Genomic DNA, 24,999 nt, shown 5'->3' with positions numbered 1-24,999 from the left:
CAATTGGACGTTCATGCGTTTTCCAAAAGACTGTTTTCTTGAAATGACGTAAACACTGACGTACTAGTACCACATCCCTAGTGACACTTATTAACATACGCCCTCAATTGGTGTGACAGAAAATCTAATTCTCGTTTGTATAAATACAGCTGATATTATATTAAACATCAAAATGTTGGACTTCGTTATCATTTATTTTCAGGTACAGGCAAGCATCAAATGTTACATTTTTGTTAATAAAAACAAATGGACAGATTCTTCAGTGAATTTGAAAATAACTGAATATTTAGGCGTTTACAAAATTGCCTAAGTGAAAAACAATAATGAACAATGGTGACTATAACACTATAGCATATACACATAATAAAATACGCAATGCTCAAGTGAAATATTTAGTTTGTGTTACAAGTCGAAATAGTAAACGAAAATCGCACAATACCAAGCAAGTGACAAATGCCCACCGGCCGATATCAGGGATAAGCATCATCAAGCGAATGAATGACACAATTGGACGTTCATGCGTTTTCCAAAAGACTGTTTTCTTGAAATGACGTAAACACTGACGTACTAGTACCACATCCCTAGTGACACTTATTAACATACGCCCTCAATTGGTGTGACAGAAAATCTAATTCTCGTTTGTATAAATACAGCTGATACATTTAGTGATGAGTAATCAACCCTTTCACATTTCTAGATTATGCAGATTTCAAGAGCCTAAAAGGTCAATTAGAATGTGGTGAATGCACCTTCAATCAATTATAAAGCATTTTTATGATCTCTTTTATGATTTGTAACTGACCAGTTTACGGCCAGTTTCACACTGTTGCATCATCTCTTGTACCAGAGAACGTGAAGTTAACCATTGTAACATAACACATATAAACACATATGTATGTTAAGATGGGTAAGGGTTGTTAGGGTATGAAGTTGGGGGGTTGAGTTATGGGTCGCCAGGATCGCTAAGCTGACGCATAGATGACCTGATTATATTTACTTGACGAATGTTCTCACATTAAGCTGACACACCTCATATAACTGAAATAATGTTCAAAACGGCGTTAAACAAACAGGTATACACTGCCCCGTCATGCGTCAATACTATGTCGTATATCAAGATTTCTTATGCTTTTGGAAAAGGTATTTTTCACCTTTAGTCACAACAATTTGTAACAGGCGTTTATGTAGTACTATATAATATACATTGTCAATGCAAAAGTATAACCAGTCAGGGTTTTCTGCCGAAACAGATTCCATTTGGCGTAGAGGGAAAAATAGCTGTGAAAATGATATGAATGGACCACTGAAAATCAGTGATGACACCAGCTGTTTGCGAAAAGGGTGATCATGCCCTGCCCTACCGGTAACACCCACCATTTATACAAATAAAGTGCATATAAAGTAAGTAGTTATTACCTGATGATTGAAACCACCATTCACTTATCAAGCATTTTCCAATTGTTTAGTTAAAAGTAAGTTTATGTTATTTCTGTTTAAATTCTTCGTTGGCATAGTTGGAGGAGTATTCGGCGTCATGGCTAAAGTATCGTGTTGCTGCTGTGACAGCCTGTTGAAAGGTCATTTCTTAGCGATACATGTACATCTTCATATCAAATGATAGTTAACTCAGCAGGCCCGGGTGGAGCGACGTCAAGTTTCACAGGATGCACATACATGTTTTGTATTACTGGAGTAACTGGAGAAGGTGGCATACAAGCTTACTCCTTTGCACGAATCGACTTCTTCCTACATATCAGCAGAACTTTTTATAATGTAAATTCTGTACCGAACATTAAATGCTATCAACATTAGCAAGGATGTATCATTTATATTATTGGAAGGATATAAATATATTCTCATACCATCTCCTGACCTGATATGTTTGGGTCATTTGTCACTGCAAACCCGACACCAATATTGTTTTTCATTGGACGTTTGTAGACGTTTTTCAGCGTTGAAAACAGGCGACATTTGACCTTGTCAATCCAGGCATAGCGTTTACCTGTATTTCTATTTCTCGAGCTTTCGTTGGTCAGTACTCGTGTTTTAGATTCCTTGTGGAAGTACTGACATCTACCGTTCTACGGTTTCACAGAATGGAGAAATTACTTTCTAACATGGTTAGTAAGCCATTTAGTCGTATCTGATAAGAAGTTATATTAGATTTACATATGTTATACATTGTAACCACTAACAGCTGGAATATTGCTGAGTGCGGCGTTAAACAGCACAACAAAACCCAACTTATCATTATGTCCATTACTTCCTGAATCTTAATAGTTAGAATAAAAAACTGTGAGAGCCTATCATTACCTGTTGCTACTTTATGCAAGAAGTTTAGCATTCTCTAAAAAAACTTTAAACGAAAACCACTTGAGCACAACATCTGACACACTGACGTTCCTAATAAAACAACATGTACATGTAGGTATGCGCATCACAGACTGCAACGTGTTGTGAAAAGCGTATCAGTGTGTTGACCCAGTACCCGGTTATCAATCAGCATAGGTCATACTACATGATAAGCGTATTTGTCCTATCCGGTGTCGCTGGGGACTACCACAGTCGAGGCCTTACCTTGATGTTGAAATAGCTCACATCAGGACGTGTATGTTGTAATATATTGATGGTCTTTTCATGCGAGCGTCGCCATACTCTCCAGGCAGACCACCGTGTACACAGGACTGAGGTATTTCTGAAACTGGCGATTGGCATATAGCAATCGCTGTCTTCACTAAGAGCTGTTGGCGACGCCATTATGATCACATCTTGTGTCATTGGAGTATGTGTGCTGTTGTTTGGGCCGCTTGTCTCTGGTGAGTGTTACATACGTTGGTCATATCAGATTGTTTACATGTGACAGTCTGTACATGTTAAAACACAATAACGATTTCGTTGTTGAGCTCTAATTACAATCATAATCTATCATATGTCAAACGTATTACTGTATTATCTATATTTAGTATCACCATTTACACGTACGATCAATTAAGGTGATATTTTTATTTAAATGAAATTAAGACACACGGTATATATCTTCAATTTGTGGATTTGTCTTGAAATGTATTGTATTAGCTACTCTCCTATGTTCACTATCGGGTGTGTAAGCTGCATATCGGTGACACGGCCAGTCGACTATTTAAACAAGATGGCGGGATCCGCTATCGCTTGATATTTAACCATAGAGCTGTTCGAGGTTCAGTGTATGTACATGTGTCTATATAAAATTGTAAAGTTGTTCACTGTTTACTACTACCACTACTACAACAACTACAACTACAACTACAACTACAACAACTACAACAACTACTACTACTACTACTACTACTACTACCACTACTACTACTACTAACTACTACAACTACTGCTGCTGCTACTACTACTACTACTACTACAACTACTACAACTACTGCTACTACTACTACTACTACTACTACTACTACTACTACTACTACAACTACTACTACTACTACTACAACTACTGCTACTACTACTACTACTACTACAACTACTACAACTACTACAACTACTGCTACTACTACTTCTACAACTACGACAACTACTGCTACTATACTACTACTACTACTACTACTACAACTACTACCACTAATACTACAACTACTACTACTACTGCTATTACTACTACTACTACTACTACTACTACTCTGAACGACCACTGCATTGGGTGTATGTCCAGTACTAGTGTGTTGAGATCAGCAACACAGCTGAGTCCTTCGCTCGGGTGAAGCCGGCTGGCCTGATACGTGAAACAGAAGGCTTTCTGTTTATTGCTCAGAATATGTAGAAGGAGTCATGGAAAATGATAAATACAAAGGTCTCTGGAATAGGTCCGTTTACAGCCTCAGGCGTATCCAGGCCAATAAACCTGATCTTGTCCTTTTTGATAAATCCAATGAAATCATTGATATTATTGAATTTTCTGCCCCTGTGACACTAATGTGATAGACAAGATTCAGGAAACACGTGGCAAATATGCGGATATTGCTATCGAAATGTCACGATTGCCAAGTACCAATTGTCCGACTCCCCATTGTTCTCGGAGACTTAGGTTTGGTACATCCCACTCTGTTGACTGACATTGGGGAGAGTACCCGGGTTTGCTGCCAGGAATACAATCCTGACAATCTTGGTAATGCAGTATCGGGGAGCCTTCACATTCTCCGAAAAGTTCTTTATGGGTTCAACAAGGCCTCACTTCCTGGGAGAGGCCCCATTCGCTGTTTGGGCTGCGTGCAGAGGGGGCAAGGGCCCTGAGCTGATGGTGAGCCTAACCAGCCTGACTGTGCCAGGATCACCTAAACCCTCTTTTCTGCATATTTTAAAATTTAATCTGTAAATAATAATAATATTATGGAATTCAGTGCTGAACGCTAGCAGTAAAGTCAAAGCCATAAATATTTGTGCTGTACCCTCGTATTCTTTTGGCCTTGTTGATTGGACAAACAAGAAGTTCAGGGTTTTGACACCCTCACACAAATTATCATGTCAGACAATAATTCCGACACCCACGCTCTTCCCTCAGTCGCTTATATGTACCAGCTGTAATGGGAGGACGTGGTTTGATTAACGCGGAGGCTCTTCATGAAAGAATTGTATTGTGCATACAATTTGTTTGTCTGATGATCTTCTTGTGAAAGACTCATGATGACATCAAGACACTCCACATGTATTTTTAAATAATATTTGACATAATCTCAATGTCAATATTGATTTTGTTGATAGTTATGTACTTCTGGACTGTACAGAAATATCCTATACCACCAGATCTGACTTGGTTGTGGTTCAGGAACATTTGACAGCAAATCGCTACATGAATCAAATTCTTCAACCTCACATTCTTCCAACCTCATCATTGATCGCCAGAGGGAGCTGTGTCAACAGCACACAGCTCGTGTAGCGGTAGACTACCCTCATAATGGCAAAATCAACGTCTTGCCCTGGACGTCGAGACCCCCAATCGAACCCAATCGAACACCTCTGGCATGAACTCGATCGACGTTTACGTCAAAGTCAGAACACGCCGCAGTCACTCCCACAACTGACCAACGCTTTACAAGCAGAATGGTGCAGAATTCTGCTGGACAAGATTCGTACACTTATCCAGTCAGTGCCGAGGAGATGCAGAGCCGTTGTTGCTGCCCGGGGCGGACGCACGAGATACTGAGTTCAGCGCATCCTTCAGGACTATCGAGCTCCAAAATTGCATATTTGTATCTATGATATTATAATGAAAAAAATATCTTGACTTTATTAGGTACAATACATTTCCTAAAAATCTACCTGTGCGTTTCTTTTCTTGAAGAGAGTATATCAATTAGTAATATTATTTTACCTAAACCCATTTTCACTGCTTTCTTCATAACACTTAATTGTATTGTTTCCAGATAATTTGATGGTATCATTACGATGTCATGTTATGTTTGTACATATACATGCATGATGCCATCCACATTCAGCAAGTTATTACATCATCAGATTCATTATCTGAGGAACCAGAGTTACTTATTTGACGGTTCGTCAAGTAATTAATAATCAAACCCGTGAAGATCCGGGTTAGAATATGGTTGTCGTAAGAGGCGACTAACGGGGATCGAGTGGTTAGGCTCGCTGACTTGGTTGACGCATGTCATCGTATCCCATGGCCAATTGCGTGGATCGAACCTCATTTGCTGGATTGCCTGGTCCAGACTCGATTATTTACAGACCGCCGTCATATGGCTGGAATATTGCTTAGTGCGGCATTATACAACAAATAAACAAAACAATGAACCTTCGTTGTTCCTGAACCAGATGATCTAAGGTCTTAAAAGAAATACACATTTACGTATACGTCTATACAGTAAACGTTTTCTTACAGGCGCGTGCAACGTTACGCTCTTTGCTCAAAGGGAACCGCTGAATTTCACATCTCCTAACTACCCACGCAACTACCCAAGGTATGTAAATGGATATTCCTCTTCATGTTATTTCTAATCTCTCAAAGAGCATGTGTCCTCGTGTATATCCCCAAGATTCATGTATATTCATATATGCTTATTGTATATTATACTTGTTATCATTGATACGTCAAGCATTGCAGAATTAATTACGCACAGGTTGATGTTGGTCCCGCAATATGTTCAGGACATGTTGCTTTAGTTTCTATCAAACATTTTGTGTTGTTGCAGCAATGACAACTGTTATTGGGACATCTACCCTCAAACAAGAGGGTACAGAGTTGTACTCGACATGGTGTTCTCCGATATTGAAGGCTCACTCGGATCCACCTGTCGATATGACGCCCTTACCATATACACAAGAAATAATGGTAAAATATTAACTGCAGTGGAACATTGAAAACTTCATTTAGCTTAAATTGATTCGGATTTTTTTATTGTTACACAGAGCTGTATTCGAGAATATATAGCAATACGAATTGTTTGACTATATGTAAAGTTATTGAAGATGCTCTGAAAAGGCTTATCGCCTGCTGGTTATTGCATGTTATTGCAATATGTTTTCATCAATACTTTTTGTGCGTCATGTGCTAGTTACTCAGACATAAGTATAACATTATAACACGTTCGTGTTTCATGATCTCTGTGGAACATTTCTGAGAGAAGCTTATTGATATTAGCTACGTTTTGATTTGCAGACATCCTACGTTTTGTTTATTTGCAATTCTCTTTAAGCTGAATCATTTTCCAAAACTGTTACTGATACAAAGATACATTAAATGTTGTGACAAGAAATTACTATTTATAAACAGCCCCAAATACACGACTAACAAAATGATTACTGACAAGTACATTTTTGTCCACCCTAGATGATCAAAACCAGACCGATTTACACCGAATATGTGGACAAATCAGATGGAATCTTATTACCCATGCGAACCAACATTTTCATGCAGTGTTCGAGACTGATGGCAGTGTAACCAGAGGCGGTTTCCTAATTAGATATTATGAAACAGACGGTGAGTAAAACCATGCCCTTGTTTATGCGACTTCCTTTTATAATGTACAATACCTCAAAACCTTTAAATTGAAAACATGATTGGTTTTTGTTCATTCTACCATGACAAAATGACGATATAAACGTGAACTAATTGGTAATAGTGGACGTCATCGGTGATGTGAAATCGTAGAGTCTAATTTTTACGTTGCATGAAAGGACAAAAAATCAGGAAAAAGTGAAGATCGTTTATAATCCACAAATCTGTTTACTTTGATACATACTATTTGAATCATTGGATCAAATAGACACAATACACCATGCCTCGTAGTTAACCTGTAAACATTATACAAAACGTAGCAACCCTTGCAATGTTGGCAGGATTCTAAAGGACATTTTAAAATATGTCAGTAAACAATACAAACTTACTTTGACTGAATGCATAGCCAGATCTTCATGACTCACGTGAGTCATACGAATTATATCCTTATCACACTCAGGGGAATCAAACTGTGGCGTACCTCTCGTGGCAACTTCTGCAGGCAAGACCTTTACCTCGCCTGGGTACCCAAACACCTACTTTCGGTGAGTAGTTACCATACTATAATGGCTAGAGACGCAAATATATCTGTAACCATATATCAGATGTAAGATCCCATATTCATTATAATATTGTTTACTATACCACAAATACAAAAGTTGTTTTATATAAATGTTTATGTCTGATAATCAATAACACGTTTCAGCTTCAAGATCTATATGCATATATGTGCTGGGCGAAGTATATTGCTCACAGGTACTTCACATTGTTAATGTCAAACAGTTGATTCAGGATTGAGAAGGACAATTCAAGGATCATACAATCCAGTGATTGACCTTATGAACATAGACACACGCATTTGGGATCGATGATATGTATCAACCAAGTCAGCAGCCCTGACCACCCGATCCCGTTAGTCGCCTTTTACGACAAGCATATTTGCCTTTTACGGTACGCAGTCAGTCAGTCATTTCTTACATCAGTATGTGAGTGAGTAAGTTCGGATTTACGCAGCTTTTAGCAATCAAAGTGAAGGACATCATAAATTGCCTTTAGACATTGTACGGGTGTGGGGAATCGTTCGAAGCACTGTGCTTCACCACCTACCCTCTACACATCAGTTGCATGGATTATGTGTATAGCCCTGTGCTTATCAACAAACGTGTGTGTTTACAGTCGACAGTCTTGTACCTGGACTATTACAACAGAACAACAAAACCAAACCATCCTAATGTACCCCACGAACTCGGTACTTGAGCCCGCCTCTCCACGTGGAATTTGTAACAGCGATTACGTCACTGTATATAACGGTCAAAATAGTAAGTAGAAACAATGTGCATGTATTTTAATTATGTCAAACACTATGTGTAACGGTGATATTATCATGTTCCCATGACCTCAGTGACACTATATCTGTGTTTAAGTAATGAATCGGGGTTAATACGGCTGACATTTCGTGTATAACGCCAGTGTCTCTGCTAACTTTCTCCCAGCAGCAATCTAATTTGTAACAGAACAGCTTCTGCCGAATGGAAGAACAATCGCAGGACGTGTTGTGGTCAGGTTTGCGTAAGACATGCTTACCTTGTTGGTCTCCCTCAATTTTGAAAGATGGTAATCAAAGATCAGAGAGTCACCATGTCTGACATATAGATAATATAGTGTTCTATTCAAGGTTCTGACACGCTTGGCACTTTCTGTGGGAACGAAAGACCTGTCTTTTCCAGCGGGGGAAACTCACTGCGTGTTCATCTACAAACTGATTCCTCCAACAACTACAAAGGATTCAAAATGTTTTACAGAGCAATACCTGGTGTGTATGAATTGAGCAGTAAGATTTCTCCTAATTAAGAAAACTCCGTCTTCACCGCCAGTGTATATCAACATTACTAATGCATATGTATAACATGGTATTGTATAGGTGTAGATACAAAGGTTCGTGACAAACAGAACATAATTCGACAACGATCAGTTAAATATCAGTTGCAATTGTAAGATAGCTCATGTACCACCTTCCTCCATTGTCAGCAACAACCTGCCGTGGTACGATGCCCGCTGGACGGAATCCAATACAAATTGTGTCCCCAGGATATCCTAATAACTACCAAAGGTAAATAGCACGTATCTTTTACCAATATATTTGACCTCATATAACCATCACAGTTGTCGGTAATTTATAGGATGAATAGTTATGTAGCATACACCAAAGTACTTCCTATATAACTTGATTTCTTTATCCGATTTCTTTATCCGATTTCTTACCGCAAATGATGTAGGCCTAGATCTGTACACAATTTTATTTAGTATGTGCGACTTTATGTTAACCCTGACAGCCACACAACAACCAGCTGTATCGCGGAATAAAATAGTTACTCAAAAAGAGAGGTGACATGAGCGCATGTATGCACAAATTGCTCTTCAGAAACATCTTACACAACACATGTCTTCAAATAACATCACTATAAGATGAAAAAATTCTGTTAAGAACTACTTCTGTGAGTCAATCACAATGACAGCGTGTCGTTATATATTTAAGTACAAGACGGCAAAATCGCCGACACGATAAACGTGACGCGAGTGATTTGGGGAGTTGTTTTTGAACCTGTGGCGGTTACATGTTTTAGTCACCATTGATAAAGAGGCCGATCATTGAAAGGTGATCAAAGATGTGTCAACAGACACTAAGGTAAATTCATAGATTGTTGTAGACTGTCACTGTCAGCCTAGACACGGATCGAGTCGACACTACGATAGTTTGGTTGTGCATTCCTTCGTTTTGTTCACTAGGATGGGTCGTAGCGAAGATATTCGAGGACGATCATGCAGTCAAACCCTCTGACGTTTCTTAATACATTCTAAAAAGCCGAGTTCAAGATTAAAGGGTCTAAATGATGAGAAAAAAACGCTTCTGTATGTATTCGTGCTTGGGAATTCCCAGGGGTTTCCCCAGGAATGTGGAAGTAGTCCGTCAGTGTTTATGTCATTTCAAGAACACAGTCTCCTGAAACACGTATGAACGTCAAATTGTGTCCAATGTCCAATAGAAAACCCGTATATCGTGTAAACTTAAAACAATATATGTTATTTTGCATCATTAACAATTACAGAGACAAAGACTGTTTTTCGATTAAAGATCAGAATTTGCAAAGCATGTTTACCATCAACTCGGTATCAACAGATATTTTCAAACGTTTTCAGTCAAGGTGCAAACGTGAATTTTGATTGAAGCAAATGCAAGTGATACGAGAGGTGGAATCTGATTGGTCAATAGGAGGTGCATAGGCGGGACACAGACGGGACATAACTCGAAATACGACCGAGCCAAGAATTGTCAGACTAGTTTGGCAAAATGTGGAAAGTGGACGTTTAAAGTCAGCTTACACCGTTGCCTTGGAAAGATGATATGGATAGTCGTGTGTTCTCTGTTTCAAAATACATTTCTTTATATTGCAGTGGATTAGACTGTCAATGGACTATAAATGCGCCGTCTGGAAGCGACATCACAGTTGAAGTTCTGTTTGTTGATATGGAGATAGTGCCATCGTGCACAAATGATTATCTACTTTTTAAAGATGGTTTGTAAACACGTGCGTGTGCCTGTGTGCGTGTTATGTGTGCTGTAACACCGCCCTTAGCAATATTCCAGCTTTTTGAAGGTGGCCTGTAAATTATTTAATCTAGTTTGTTTCTTCAGCAACCCATGCTTGCTGTAGAAGGCGACCACGCTTGTGGTCAGGCGACTAGCGGGATTGGGTGGTCAGGCTCGGTGATTTGGTTGGTGCATGTCATCGTATCCCAATTGTGTTGGAATATCTCCGATAAATGACTGAGACATATTAATAATCGATTTCGGATCAGACAATCTGGGGATCGATATTGTGAGCACCGATCCACGTCGTCGGGGTACGATAACATGCAGTCAACCAAGTCACCGAGTCTGGCAACCCAATCCATCTGATCGCCTCCTATAACTAGTATTTATTGCTGCTGGCCAATTTTAACGATGAATCCCTACGGGATTAGACAAGCATTTGCGATAAACGACATAATAATATGAGAGCATCACCACTGAAAAGTGTTTTGAATCAAAATCAATATCTTAGTATCAATTTCTATATACAAATTAAGTGCTTCCCAGTAATTAGGAAAGGTTAATATTTTACATTAGTCCAATATGATCGATAACGAGAACGAAGGTTCAGTGTATGAGAGTCCTGTATTTCTAGTTGTGGTCATAATTATGCTGAAGGTATGTCAATGTAGCAATGAAAGCACATTCGATAATTAATCAGTGATGTACATTCAATGTATTTACATTCAAGGCACTACAAACTCTGCTCGCCAACTGGCAAAGATCTGTGAACGAACGTCTACTGCAATCGTCAGCTCCAGTTACCACATGACCATCATATTTCATTCAGACAGTAGTACCACAGGAAGAGGCTTTCGCTTGCAGTACTCATCTGGTAATATTTCGTGCAACTGTTTTTGATGTTTCACACAAGTGAACATGTTGGTTTTTCATAGTAATCAAATTCCCGTTCTTGTCTTTCTTTGAAATATATAAAAATATATTTTCCGTGATGACAATTAGCCTAGAGTCTACAATGGATGTTGCGAAACTAAATATCGCTTTCTTTTGTGTTTATATAGAGGGAGCAAATGTGCGTTATTGTGGAAATTCAATGCTAAGCGCATCCACGTCCACCTGGACATATTTGTCGTCTCCTGGCTACCCCAACTACAACTACAACAAGTTAGTTCATATATACATCTTTGGTTAATGCGCCTTAGTGATTAATGGTAGGTTAATATAATGAAACCTGCCTGCCACAAAGAGTTCGATACTTAAAACTACCCCACCCCCTAACCACACGGGTGAAAGTACATGACCAAAACAACATATTGCCGCTGCAGTTCTGGATCGTCCCTGGATTCTACGATCGTGGTTCGAAATCCTAGATTCTCCCTGACCATTATCCTTGATTTGTCTGCATCATAATCGTGCCCGTGGATGTTACCTTGTGGTGAAAGACTTTGATGCACAACATTTAGAACCTTCCTCTCGCATTTAAGGAAGCCATCAGTCTATACCCTTAGGCTGGAAGACATGACCATAATAAATGACAACTGAATTGTATACATCAATAGTATAATATATGTATTGTTAATTTATCACCTCCCTGGAGAACGCTAAAATAGGACAAAACATTATTGAGATAAAGCAACCCTTGGAAAAAACGTGACTCTGTCCACCTACATGTACAGGTTAGAAAACATATTCCCCAACATATGTAATGCTGGAACAAATAGCATGCTTGACTTATGTATTTTGGATGAGCGTATCGCGGATAAGACATTGATAAACTGAGTTTAACCCAGATACTGTACTTAAGCAGGTCAAGTTACCATTATCTTGATTGACATACGTTAACTTTTTAATGTATGCATTTGTAAAGACCACCTTGGAAATGACCAACATATTGGTAAATGCACATGCAATTGTGGGAGACAATGTTCTGACTACTTCTACCTGCCTACCAATGTTTAAATCATATGAAGTTTAAGGTTTCTCTAGTTTGATCACAGATGCCCATTGCCCTGTCAAAACCATACTATTTAGTGTTGAAGAGCCCACAGACAATACCGAATATGTTGGATACTATTGTCATGAACACAAACCTAAAACGTTCTCTAGCTCACACATCTCAATATCTCATATTTTGTATGATAAAAATAGTCGAAGCCATTAGTTCAGTTAACACCGGTAGCTTATGACATTGCACATTTGTTAGCGGAGTCTGCACGTGCAAAAAAACAAGCCATGGCTTGGGCCAGAATATATACAAGGCGTAAGTCGTATGAAGAGGTAAATAATCAATGTAAAAGGGTACCAACAATAGTTAATAAGCAACATAATGAACACGAAGAACATATATGCAAAAGAAATATGAATAAACATATATCGAAACATAAAATGAATAAAAGACATCGTTATGAGATACACATATAGACTCGATCTCGAAAGGAATATTTGAAATTCTTAACCCCAAAAGTTAGTGAGTGAGTGAGTGGGTTTAACGCCGCTTTTAACAGTATTCCAGTTATATCACGGCGTGTCAGCTTAATGTGGTAGGAAAGCCCGAAGTGATGCAGGTCTCAGACGTTTTCCACTTCGATGAAACCCACGAGCACGGGTATGGTGCTGACAAACCTAGAAACATAATCGGGGCGAACCGGGATTTGAACCCACAATCATAGGTTTCAGGCGTGCCCAAGGGACGCAAATCTGCACAGCGAATCGCTGCGCCTTAGACGACTGGGCCACCCGTGGCCCCCTTAACCCCCAAACTCACGACAGAGTAAATAATGAAATTGACCTTGAATTATTTTTTTTATAAATATTAAAACAATCAATCAATCTATCTACATTATTGACAATGAAGATGATCTACGTGCTGTGCATTGGTATTAACGGCATATGTTTGACATGTACATGCGCTCAAATATAAAATCACGTGTTACGATTAATGGTAATATATCAGATCCTTCATGCAGAGTTATGCTGGCGTACGATAATGGGAACATGTATCCCCATTACGTTTCTCAATTTATGTAAATGATCCTTAGACATTTCTAAATAAACAGCAGCGTAATGGCTGCAATGTACAAGTTGACGATGATAATACTTTTCTATATGTTAATTATTTCTTCTGCTTATATTTTAATGCTGATGATATGCATGCTGTTCTTTTCGGCGAGTCCTGATTCCTTATAGAAGTCCACTGAGGCTATGCATAATTACTGCATTAAATAGAAATTATCAGTCAACAGTAGAAAGAGTAAAACTGATATAGTTAGGTCTGGGTCTTCTGGGTATGTGGGTATGTAGTGAGAATGACTTGAAGTTCTTTGTGATTACAATTACCTGGGATTAAACTTCATAGGAACCAGCGTCTATTAAGTGCAATGAACGTTTTTTTCCAGAAAATTGTTCAAAAGCGATGTTTTCTTCACTTAAAAGAGCAAGAAATATAAATCTTCCACTCGACTGTTTGTTTTCAGCCTTTGATGTTTTGGAAACACCAATTCTCATAAAAAGCCTAGAAATATGGGGATATAAAAATTTCGAAATCATTGGGAAATTATGGCTTATTTTTAAACAAAATGGCAACAAGACTTAGGGGTACTGGAAATAATAATAAATGGTTAGAATGTTTATCTGTAACGCGGTGGATAATCCATATTTGATAACGACTAAGTGTGCTTGAGAACTTGTTAAATGGCCCTAACTCCATAAGTAATGGATTGTATTGTCAGTAAACTCCCTTTCCTCGGGAAGAGGATAAATGTTATGATATTTTTGGCTGTTGTAATACATCAATAGAAATTATAGACAAGCAGATGTGAATCCTGATGAATTGTCGAGTGGTCCATGGGTTAACATGTACGTTAGTTCGATTTATAGTTTCACTCCAAGTAATTACCTCCAGCTGCTGTTACTGTCTTGGGCGGAAGGGCAGTGACTAAGTTTGGTTTGCCGTCGCCTTCAGCAATATTCCAGCAAAACCATGGTACACCAGAAATGGACTTCACATACTGTACCCATGTGGAGACTCGAACACGGGCCTTCGACAGGACGTGCGAAAGACAGTAATTCCAACCTGATCATGATGTTGCTACATGCTTGGGGGCAGGGTAGTTTCATAGTGAAAACGCTCACTCGCAATGCTCAATCGATTCCTCACATGAGTGCTATGTGTGAAGCCCTGATATTTCTGGAATCTTTCAGGCTCGTTAAACCTGCTTACTCAATCATTGTTACAGATTATACAATTGTAAAGTCGTTCATGACAGTCATGTATTTTATGTCAGGCAAATGTGATATACTGTCCCTTAACATCAATGGATGTGGCTTTAAATAACGAATGGTTGCAGAGTAAAACTTTCCCTTCAGTCTTTCACCATCTTCAAACCGGGTACCAGGAAGGTTTGCTTTCAAATTCAGGAAAATAATGTAATGACTAGGGGCCTGGTCTGGACTGTATGATAAATTGTAGGCGTTGGCAATCCTCAGTTAATGCATTGTCATATAGCAGCAGTCTTCCAGTTGTCACCCCACATTCCTTGCCTATTCTCTTTGATTGCTTGCATTAATTCTGTCATCAGGCACCCGCGATTATTGTTTTAGGAGGCACATTGTGTAGCCCAGAAAATAGATGCTTAAACCTTGCCTGTTGATAGTTGAGTGCAGAGGGACGCATGGTGTTTCCACTGCATAGACAGGTGTGTTGGTTCAGCATTTAGGATGTGAATCCATGATCATTACCTGTTTTCTGGATAACGAAAATTATCTGGGTCCTCGAAAACAACAGTGACCTGACTGAATCCGATAACTGCACACTGAGATTTCAAGGTGCCATCCACAGCCTAGACACGGCTATGACACATTATACATTGTTTGAATATTTCATCTTGGGACAGAGCAATCTAACCCAAACTTAGTCAGTGATGATTTCGAATAATCCGGACTTGTTCTCGTCTTCCATCGTTTGTGCGTGAAGGCAGTTATTGAATAATACGCTGGGCAAGGGATGTTAAGTTATATTTTCCCTGGTGAGAAACGTTAGGTTGGTTTCATGTTTTGCTCTGGTCATATTCATGGTTTCAAACTATCAGGAGGAACAATTTGAAGACGGAAGAGTGACGGGACGGGCTGTCACACGTTTTCGTGTCTTGTTCTTTGTGGATAGCAACTTCTTTTATTTCATCCACAAAAATACGTATTACTATCCCTAAAAAGTGTCAAGTAGTTATGTTCTCCCAACATGTATATGCCTATCAAAAACTTCTCTCGACTTATTGACTTCCAATATTATATGTTCATGATTCTGATCTGACCTGATCTGATCTGATCTGATTACGTTTAAAGAGTACACTACTGATTTCTTTGTAGCAACATGGACTGCAAGTGGACAATTTCTGCACCTTTTGGATATATAGTAAAAGTTGAAATTAAAGTTCTTTCTGTGGAATATGAAGCCACCTGTGCACGTGACTATCTTCTCTTCAATGACGGTAAGCACAATGTTCAATTTTATGAAAGTGCTTTAACATAATCATGTTGCTCTTCCTGTTGAATTGGTTTGCAAATAATGTGCTCAATAATAAGTATTATTAGCTTCAAGTTGACTTCAATACTAGTATGTTAACGTGTATGTCTATATATCGACGACATGACTTAATCTATATATTTATTCAAGGCTCCTCGTCTTACAACACTCAGTTGGGTAGATACTGTAGTGGCACCAGGGACGTCGTCAGCTCTGACAACGCTATGACCATCACTTTCCACACGGACGGTTCTGTCACAGATAGAGGATTTTCTTTGAAATACATGGCGCGGAGGTCAGGTAATTACCTATATATTGTCGGGGGATAAAACAAGGACTTGTCGGCTCGGAGTCCGAATACTGTCTGCGTGGGGTTTGATGTTAAACTGCGGCATGGTACTTCAGTGGACTAGCAGTATAAAGTCGGTATTAGTCCGGACTGGTCCAAGCAGACATACACACACGTGCATACACATCGCTATTAGTGCAGCATTTTGAACGCAACGATAAACTCCATTTCAATACCACCTCACCTGTCATATGGTAAACATTAAAACTGCTACATCATTTATTATATATGCACCAGGGGAGTAGGTACAATAAGGCACTTCGTTGCCCTGTCGAAATGCCAGATAAAGTTTTTCAACATGGAATTATTGAAAAGAACAAGCTCTAAAATATAATTATCTTTCTTGTCAACATATTTCACAAAGTCAATAACGTAAATGAAGGTATTTCATATTTGTTAGACGTAAGCAGTAATACTTGATATTTAACTGTTATATATGGAAGGTCATTACCGCACCCCTTCTTTTGTGTGCCTCTCAATGTGAACAGTTTCTCATCATCACACAATCAAGTCTCTACTAATGAATCCATCCAATGCTGTAACTATTCAATGTTTCAGGATGTGGCACAGAGGAAGAGATAAACGAATATGAAACGAAATATATTGAATCACCGAATTATCCTCTGGACTATCCCGAGTGAGTATGCACTACACGTCTTACAATTATCATGGCCACAAAGAGGTACGTCAAACTGTATTCATTCCCAGAGCGATAGGCCAACTTCGAATTTATCTAAGCACCGTGTTTATCATTTACTACAATTATGAAAATACCATACGAATATGTAGTCTATATGGAAATGAATCCAAACGTCACTAACTAATAGAATTCACATGTTGTACGTGTAGAGCAACATAAGGTAAAGCTTATTGAAGTCTTTTGTATAGTTTGCACAGTTCACCATTTCACTGAACATATTTCTCATACAAACTAACGACTACCGGATATTTCCGTTCTTTGGTTCAAGTCAGGCAAGTTTCATTGCAAATGATGGATATAAAACAAAGGTAGACCCATGTATGCACCTTACCCGTGAATCAGACCTGGGTAATCACTTATTTTCAGTGGTCCATTCATATAATTTTCAGATCTGGGGTAGGTCTTCGGCAACCCATGCTTGCCGTAAAAGGCGACTGTGCTTGTCGTCAGAGGCGACCAACGGAATCGGGTGGTCAGGCTCGCTGATTTGATTTGTGGCATGTCATCGTATCCCAATTGCGTGGTTCGAGGCTCATGGTGTTAATCACTGGATTGTCTGGTCCAAACTCTATTATTTACAGACCGACGCAAAATAGCTGGAATATTGTTGAGTGTGGCGTTAAATAACAAACAAACAAACATGCCTGCACCACAAGAAATGAATATGAAATAAATCACATCTGTCCTTCCTTTTTCTTTCAATTTATGTCGTGGCTGTCTTATATTCTTGATAGCTGAGATTGTAAGTTTGGTAATTTGAATATGCAGAAAGGTCATCAACATTAACAGCGTTTTCCATTAGTTACACGAAAAAGGGTTTATAATAAGTGTTGGAAATAAAAATAAACTGATTTTTGTCCTTTTTAAATATAGATTTTACAAAATATGTGATTTGATCATTATCCATATAGGTCCGAACATTCACAAAACACTTGATATAACTCGTTTCATGAGTAGAGATGGACACTCATGATTATATGACGCTGATTCTGTTATTGCTGATGTATATAGATATTTAGTGTTCGAGGGTGACTTGGGAAGGGCTCAAGTTATCGTCGATATGCATGGTATTAACCCTACCATGAAAGCAGGATAACACCAGTAAAACAATGACACACTATAGCTAGTCGTAAATAAAACAAACCAATTTAGGTCCTTGTGAACAGCAAAACTTTGGAGAAACAATTAAACTTGACCCGACTTTTCATGCATTTCAATTTCATTTTGAACATATGTGTATTAACATATAACATACTGTTATATATGAAGACATCTCACGTCAACCCCATGATAATCATTTTGGCCATTCATAATATTGTATTCAGCAGTGCAATGCCAGGTATAGCATTAACCATATCCTGCTTTGGTAGACGCAAAAGATTGTAAGTCGTTCTTGAACCTATGTTTACGACAATTTAACATATGCAAAACAAAACGTAAAATGAAATCAATTTATTGTTTTTGAAATCGAGATTTTAATGAGATTGTGGAAGTTACTTACCAAAGTGAATAAAAACACCTGGAACTAGAGTATAGTATTAGAACATTGACTGTAGTAACGTTTAGGAAGTCAACAGAAACACCAGAACCTTCTTTGTAGATTGTATTGCAGGTTAGTAATCATGTGGCGAATTTGCAAAACTGTTGCGTTGCGACCTGAACAACACTCAGATCATGCTAAAATTCGTTTTGTTGTGGTACATTTAACAATAATAATAATGTATTGTTTAATTTCAGCAATGCGGACTGTTCATGGACAATCAGCACTGATGTTGAAGGATATGTAATCCATGTTCAAGTGGAGTTTTTCTACCTTGAGCATGACAGCACGTGTTCCTATGATTATGTGCAGCTCTATGACGGTAATGACTTACTCAAAGACAGAGTTTTCCCAGAATTGAGCAAGAGAGACGGTGTGTTATTCACACGAATGTATCAGGGTCCTCAGTGTAACTGTATTTGTAAGACAGGTGTCATTTTATCATTGTAATAAAACCCTTTTAATCCAAGTTATACCTGGTCGTTTGAGCTGCATCCTTTTCACTGAAGTATGAAACTTTAAAACCTGAGTCACTTCGGGTTTTACCCCCACTCTACACTAAACAATGAATAAAAATAGTCATGTGTAGTCATGTGTAATCATGTGTAATGTGTAGTTACAACAGTCATAAGTAAATAGCATTCCTAAAGTATATGTTCAAAGTATTGCCTGACTAGCGTATGTGTGTAACATTAACTGATGTGATTTGTTGTAAGTATAACGATATTTACATAATATCACACACATGTTCTATTCTTGTCATAGTCAGGGGAACATATGAACACTCGCTTGGTCGATGGTGTGGGACGGATGGACCAGATACACAGAGTACAGGGATGAGTATGAAGGTCCGATTCCTCTCCGATGGTTCGAACACCTTCACAGGATTCAAGTTGGCCTTCACTGCCGGCGAGCCAACATCTTCCTGTAAGTTTTTAGGTTGTAAGCATTCATTTCAAAATAATCTGTTGAGACAGGACAAATGAGATGCATTAATCAGCACCCCTGCTGTAACGTTCATGTCACGTCTCAGTCATTGTACATTTGTATTGCATCCGTTTTGGTTAAAACCTGCAGCGTAATTTGCACTATACAGTATACTTAGTACCTTGTGCAGAACATTCGGGGTTAAACATTATACATAAATGTACCATGTGAGTAGATGGTTAAGGAATATGTTGACGGTTGGGGTTGACCATGGAGGCGGAGGGGCGGGGCACGGTGGCCAGAGTGACTAAACTGTCACATATTCACCCTGGTTATGTTTACTAGACCAGTGTTCATACGTTTCACATTGCATCAAGATGCCACACCTGTACATGACTGACATAGTTACGAAGCGGCCTTAATCTAAACAGTTATACACTGTTTCATCGTTTGTGAATATTAATATTGTGTCACGGGGTGTAGCGGGTGTAATAGTCGATTCATTGTAATTGTCCTTTGACCAATGTCAAAACACTGAGAAGTTAAACTATTGGCAGATGACATAATATCACGCAGGTATTGATAGCTCGGCGAAACCGCATTATCGGTGGTTCGAGAAGGGAGCTAACTCCGTTTGCCTATTCGAAAATTCGAGGTGGGTCCACATTCGAAACTAAACGCACTTGTTGTTGATTACGAACTGCTATTTTGTCTGTTTAAAATAAGTATTATGACTTATAATTGGATTAGAATGGTCAAATGAGATGATAATAAAGCAGAACTCACTTCTGCGAACATCGCCAAACTAGGTCGTGGGGTCATTAATATTCATGAGTTATTCCTTTTATGGAACAAGTTCTCGGAAAAGTTTGAGGCTTGTATCATGTCCGAGATCAATTCAAGTGTAGACATATTTCCAGTTATACTGGAAAAAGTAGAATGAGTGGTATTGCCTCTGTAAATTTGATTTGAAGTAGATCTAAGTTTCTTGCTTTGTAACTATTTTTATAAACTAGTGTGGTCAGCTATGATGACGTTATTCAAACTTCAAAGACTTTGTGTGCATCTATAAAGATATTTCCCATCAACATTACAAAATGAGAATAATATATAATGTCACATACCCATGCAAAGTAATGACAAATGTGAGCCCACCTGTTTCGATCACTATAAGACGGGAACAATGTGGGCCCACATTTTAGAAAATGGTTATAAGTAAGCCAGGCTAATGAAGCTTAGCGATTTATAAATGTGGTCCCTCCTGTTGCAATCACTATGACGGAAGAACGCCTACCTACTAGGCGATATACAAATGTGGGCCCATTTGTTTCGCTTATCATATATGACGGGAACAAAGTGTTTCGTCCCCACATGATTATCAATATTTAAGTCGAATTTCGCGATTAACAATTGTGGTCCCTCCTGTTGCAATCAGTATGACGGAAGAACGTCTGCCCACATTTAGGAATTGATTATCAGAACTAATTAAACACCCTAACGAAGCTAGGCGATATACAAATGTGGGCCCACTTGTTTCGATCACCATATATGACGGGAAAAGTGTGGGCCCACATTTTAGAAAATGATTATCATCACTTAACCAATCTAAGAAGATGTTCGGATGGAAACATAAATATATAATGCATTCAAACATTTAATTAAGAATACGTTTTACCTGAGGGATAAGCTGGGCATTTAATGGCTGGACCAACAACGTACAGCATGACTGACGCCATTTCTCGCAAATACGAAAACAACGGAGATAGCTCCCGTTTGAAATTAGAGTGACGTCCCTCTCCCAATATGAACCACTGATAATGCGGTTTCGCCGATGCCTCGATAAGTGTAATACAATGACAAAAAATGTTTATGTTATTACCTTCTGTGCAAACGTTTCCCCAGCGGCACAAGAAAATATGAGAACGTCTTGATCACCACTTAACTTTAACCTCTCAAGCAATCTACATAACTAGGAAACATCAGATAGGTAGGTTTGACATCATGTCGGAAGGTATAAATGCGTGGCATGCCGTACCAGAACGCAATAGGGTTATGAAACCACAATACTTTTGCAATAATTTGATTATTCTGAAACTTTCAGGAATCTATTTCAAAACCATATTCACCGCGCATTCTGACAGAGGGCTTATTAGGTCATGTTACACGCATTTGTAAGACAGTAGTACTAATTAATAATTTAAAAACAACATTGAACGTAAATATTATTTTTCTTCAGGTTCTGTGTCCAGGAGCTTCGGAGTAATTACATTCAATGTACGTTACTCGTCTTTATTTTAACATTCTGTTTCGTGTTGATTTTGTACAGCAGCGTCATTTACACCGAACTTTGGAGGGGTCATTGGAGGGGTATTTGGCGGCATTGTTGGCGTGGCTATAGTAATGTGTGTCTGCTGTGGAATGTGCTCCAGACAAAAATCCACGACCAATAACCAGTCGCAAAGGAACAGATCTCGTGAAGCCAACGGGAACAACGTCTTTTCCATTCCCCTCCCAAACTACCCATCAACTACGTCTACTACCCAGCCGGCCATGTTTACTCCACCCCCAGCTTACAGTGAAGTCGTGAAGGATGACCCCCCACCCTACTGTCTGGCAGTTCCACTATCAGACACACACCCCGTTGTGACGTCATCCCTTAGCGGCGAATATCAAGGGATTGATAACCCAGCAGGGCCGAACTGAGTGACTGTTTCACATGATGTACATGCTATGCATTTGCTGAACACATTCATGGATTCTCCTTCACACAAATTAATATATCTTTAATGCAATCCCAAAACTCCATCGACAGCAAATAATATAAAAAAACCGTTAAAAATTGTTCCAAAGAGGTATAATTTATATCATCTAAGAATATCTATTACCATAAGAAACTGCAGTTACCTGTATTCTTCCGTTATCTCGTTCCCGATCTATTTGGATCACGTGTGGTGTTGATTGTTGAACTGTGCATAACCAAGGAACAGATTTCACGTTTTCCAGGTGAAAGAACATTCATCAACTGATCAGTATTCAATAAATATTGTCCAAATGATGCCACAAGCATGTCACAATTATGAATGGATGATAATACAATGACCACGATGAGAAACATTTGAAATTCCTCTAGGTTGTCGTGGCATATACTTGTAACTGTTTTTTTTATTTGTTATAAAAATATTTTGTATATCAAATGATGAATGGTGTTGGTGTTATGTTTATGTGTATTAGAACATGAAAGCTTGTTACAAATCATATACATATTTTACATATGCGCATGTAGTGCACGTGCATGTGCGCGTGCGTGCGCGCTTTCCTGTGTCTGTCACGGGTGTCTTGATATTGTATTGAGCGTGTGAGTACAACATAACATTGAACACAGATGTTGTTTACTTTGACGGAATCCACGAGCCAAGGTAATCAAGAACGTATATTCATGGCAATTATTTTGCGAAAGGTTTCGTTGGATCCCCCAATGTCATTGATTGCATGGAAGAAATTGTAACACAGAATTGGTGTTGATGTTCTGACCGTTGACATCCGACTACTTATTAAACAACACAGCTTGCTACAACAAAGTCAGGTTCCTGGCATCGCTCATGGGCATCGGAATGTCCATCTGCATGTCTTTATTATAGAGATGGAAGATTATCAACGTGAATTAGTCCTCAGAGAAAATATATATTCATTTAACCGAGAGCAAGACAACAGCAGGCATGTTGTGTTCATTGCATATTGCAGGTGAGGTGAGATGAAATGGGGTTTAACGTCGCGTCCAGGATTATTCCACTTACATGTATGTACGCATACACTGTGTAAGTGTATGTGGCTGCTTGTACTGGTCCAGACTATTGCTGGCCCACTGAGATACCATGTCGCAGTTCAGGATTAGTACTCGTGTGTACGCACATGCACGTGTGTATGTGGCTGGATGTACTAGTCCAGACTATTGCCGTTTTAATAGTGTTGGCCCACTGAGATAAGATGTCGCAGTTTAGGATTATTACTCGTGTGTACGCATGCACGTGTGTATGTGTCTGCTTGTGCTAGTCCGAACTAATGCTGTTTTAATAGTGGTAGCCTACTGAGATACCATGTCACAGTTTCAGATGAATATCCCGCTCAGTCTTTCGGTCTGACGCGGCCTACGATTGAAAGCCCCACCTTCGGCTCTCCGGGCGGACGATCTACCTGTAGACCACTCAAATTACAGAAGAAGACTTGGTTCTTTTACGACAGAGCCCGAAACGTTTTGAAACTGATGGATGGTATACATCCGAATTTTATCTTGAACGTTCTAGATTTAAACGAGAGTGAGTGGCGTGAGGGTGAACGCAGATCACTGCAATATATATTTTCGTTCCTCGTGTTCCATGATTGAAATGTTGCTCACCAACCCAATAGCATTACCAAGGTGCAACCTGCAGTCGAACCCATAATGAGCTGATACGGACAGCCAAGGGATGGAAAGGAGAACTGATATTATCGGCGCCACGGTCCATCTGACCATACATGCCCTGACAAAACCATAACGATTTCGACATTGATATAATTGACCACCTTCCGAGACGTCTATAATCTCTGACATAATTAAATGAACGTTTCACCAAACAGTGGTGATACGAGTAACATTCTATATTCTCCCATGAATTTGGAAAATACTCGATTTTGATCGGTCAATCAGAGGTTTCAAATCACAATTAACTGAGTGAAACAGCCGATTTGACAGCCGCTTCACCGGGGAACCTTATATTTCTATCATAATACTTTGCGTACAGTCATTGTCAGAAGGCATATTTAAATAATTATACGTACAATTTTAGGCTACGAAATGTAAAGTTGCTGTTACCACAATATTCAAATCAAGACGGAAAATTGTGTGGAAGGAAACCATGGCACGTTTTGCTTAGTTTTCTTTTGGGGTGCCCACCTCATGGTAGCTTCGAAAAGCTTTCCATGCCTGTCATTAGTTAGAGTGAAGTAAATTACGCTTTTAGCAAACTTCTTGAGCTTAAAGAGTTCCATGTTTTGTTTAAAGGCTGTTGTCAGTTATTCGGTAATTTCTTATCGACAACACACTCAAACCGAAAGGCCCAACCCATGGCGATTTGATCAAGATATTTTTCTAACACTGAAGAGTTTTATTTAGTCATGATACAAGAGAGATAAACAGACAATGTAGAGCTAGGCTACCTGCAGATTTAACCTCGCTAAATTTAATATTTGGAATCTCACGCAACGCATGCGGTTCCAAATTCAATTTGGTGAGGTTAAATCTACAAGAAACCTAGCTCCAGTTTTGAAGACACAGTGTTAATCTCCCGATTTATGCAGCCGCTATACACACATTGCTTCAATTAAGACAGCATTGACATG

General features: G+C 38.9%; 1 protein-coding gene across 1 annotated transcript; it reads left to right on the top strand.

The window, feature by feature from the left end:
• The first annotated feature begins 2,554 nt into the window (after positions 1-2,554).
• Positions 2,555-22,824, top strand: LOC139450651 (scavenger receptor cysteine-rich domain-containing protein DMBT1-like). Its single transcript, XM_071232447.1, has 17 exons — positions 2,555-2,816; positions 5,879-5,957; positions 6,189-6,328; positions 6,827-6,976; positions 7,455-7,539; positions 8,171-8,313; positions 8,670-8,807; positions 9,023-9,104; positions 10,448-10,569; positions 11,317-11,460; positions 11,648-11,750; positions 15,951-16,072; positions 16,258-16,407; positions 17,015-17,093; positions 18,894-19,018; positions 19,462-19,623; positions 21,950-22,824. The coding sequence occupies exons 1-17, from the start codon at positions 2,759-2,761 to the stop codon at positions 22,324-22,326; spliced, it is 2,259 nt and encodes a 752-aa protein (XP_071088548.1). The 5' UTR covers positions 2,555-2,758; the 3' UTR covers positions 22,327-22,824.
• Positions 22,825-24,999: the final 2,175 nt, after the last annotated feature.

This window comes from Haliotis cracherodii, unplaced genomic scaffold (assembly GCF_022045235.1).
Source record: "Haliotis cracherodii isolate W230 unplaced genomic scaffold, xgHalCrac1.p SCAF_8, whole genome shotgun sequence".
Taxonomy (NCBI): Eukaryota; Metazoa; Mollusca; class Gastropoda; order Lepetellida; family Haliotidae; genus Haliotis; species Haliotis cracherodii.
The sequence above is the reverse complement of the archived record's forward strand: the minus strand, read 5'-3'. Positions and strand labels throughout refer to the sequence as shown.

Excerpts from the sequence above, each read along its gene's own strand:
- LOC139450651 (XM_071232447.1), top strand. The coding sequence starts at position 2,759 with ATGATCACATCTTGTGTCATTGGAGTATGTGTGCTGTTGTTTGGGCCG. Across the intron at positions 16,408-17,014 it reads ATACATGGCGCGGAGGTCAG|GATGTGGCACAGAGGAAGAG; the intron begins GTAATTACCTAT and ends TCAATGTTTCAG. Across the intron at positions 19,019-19,461 it reads TTATGTGCAGCTCTATGACG|TCAGGGGAACATATGAACAC; the intron begins GTAATGACTTAC and ends TTCTTGTCATAG.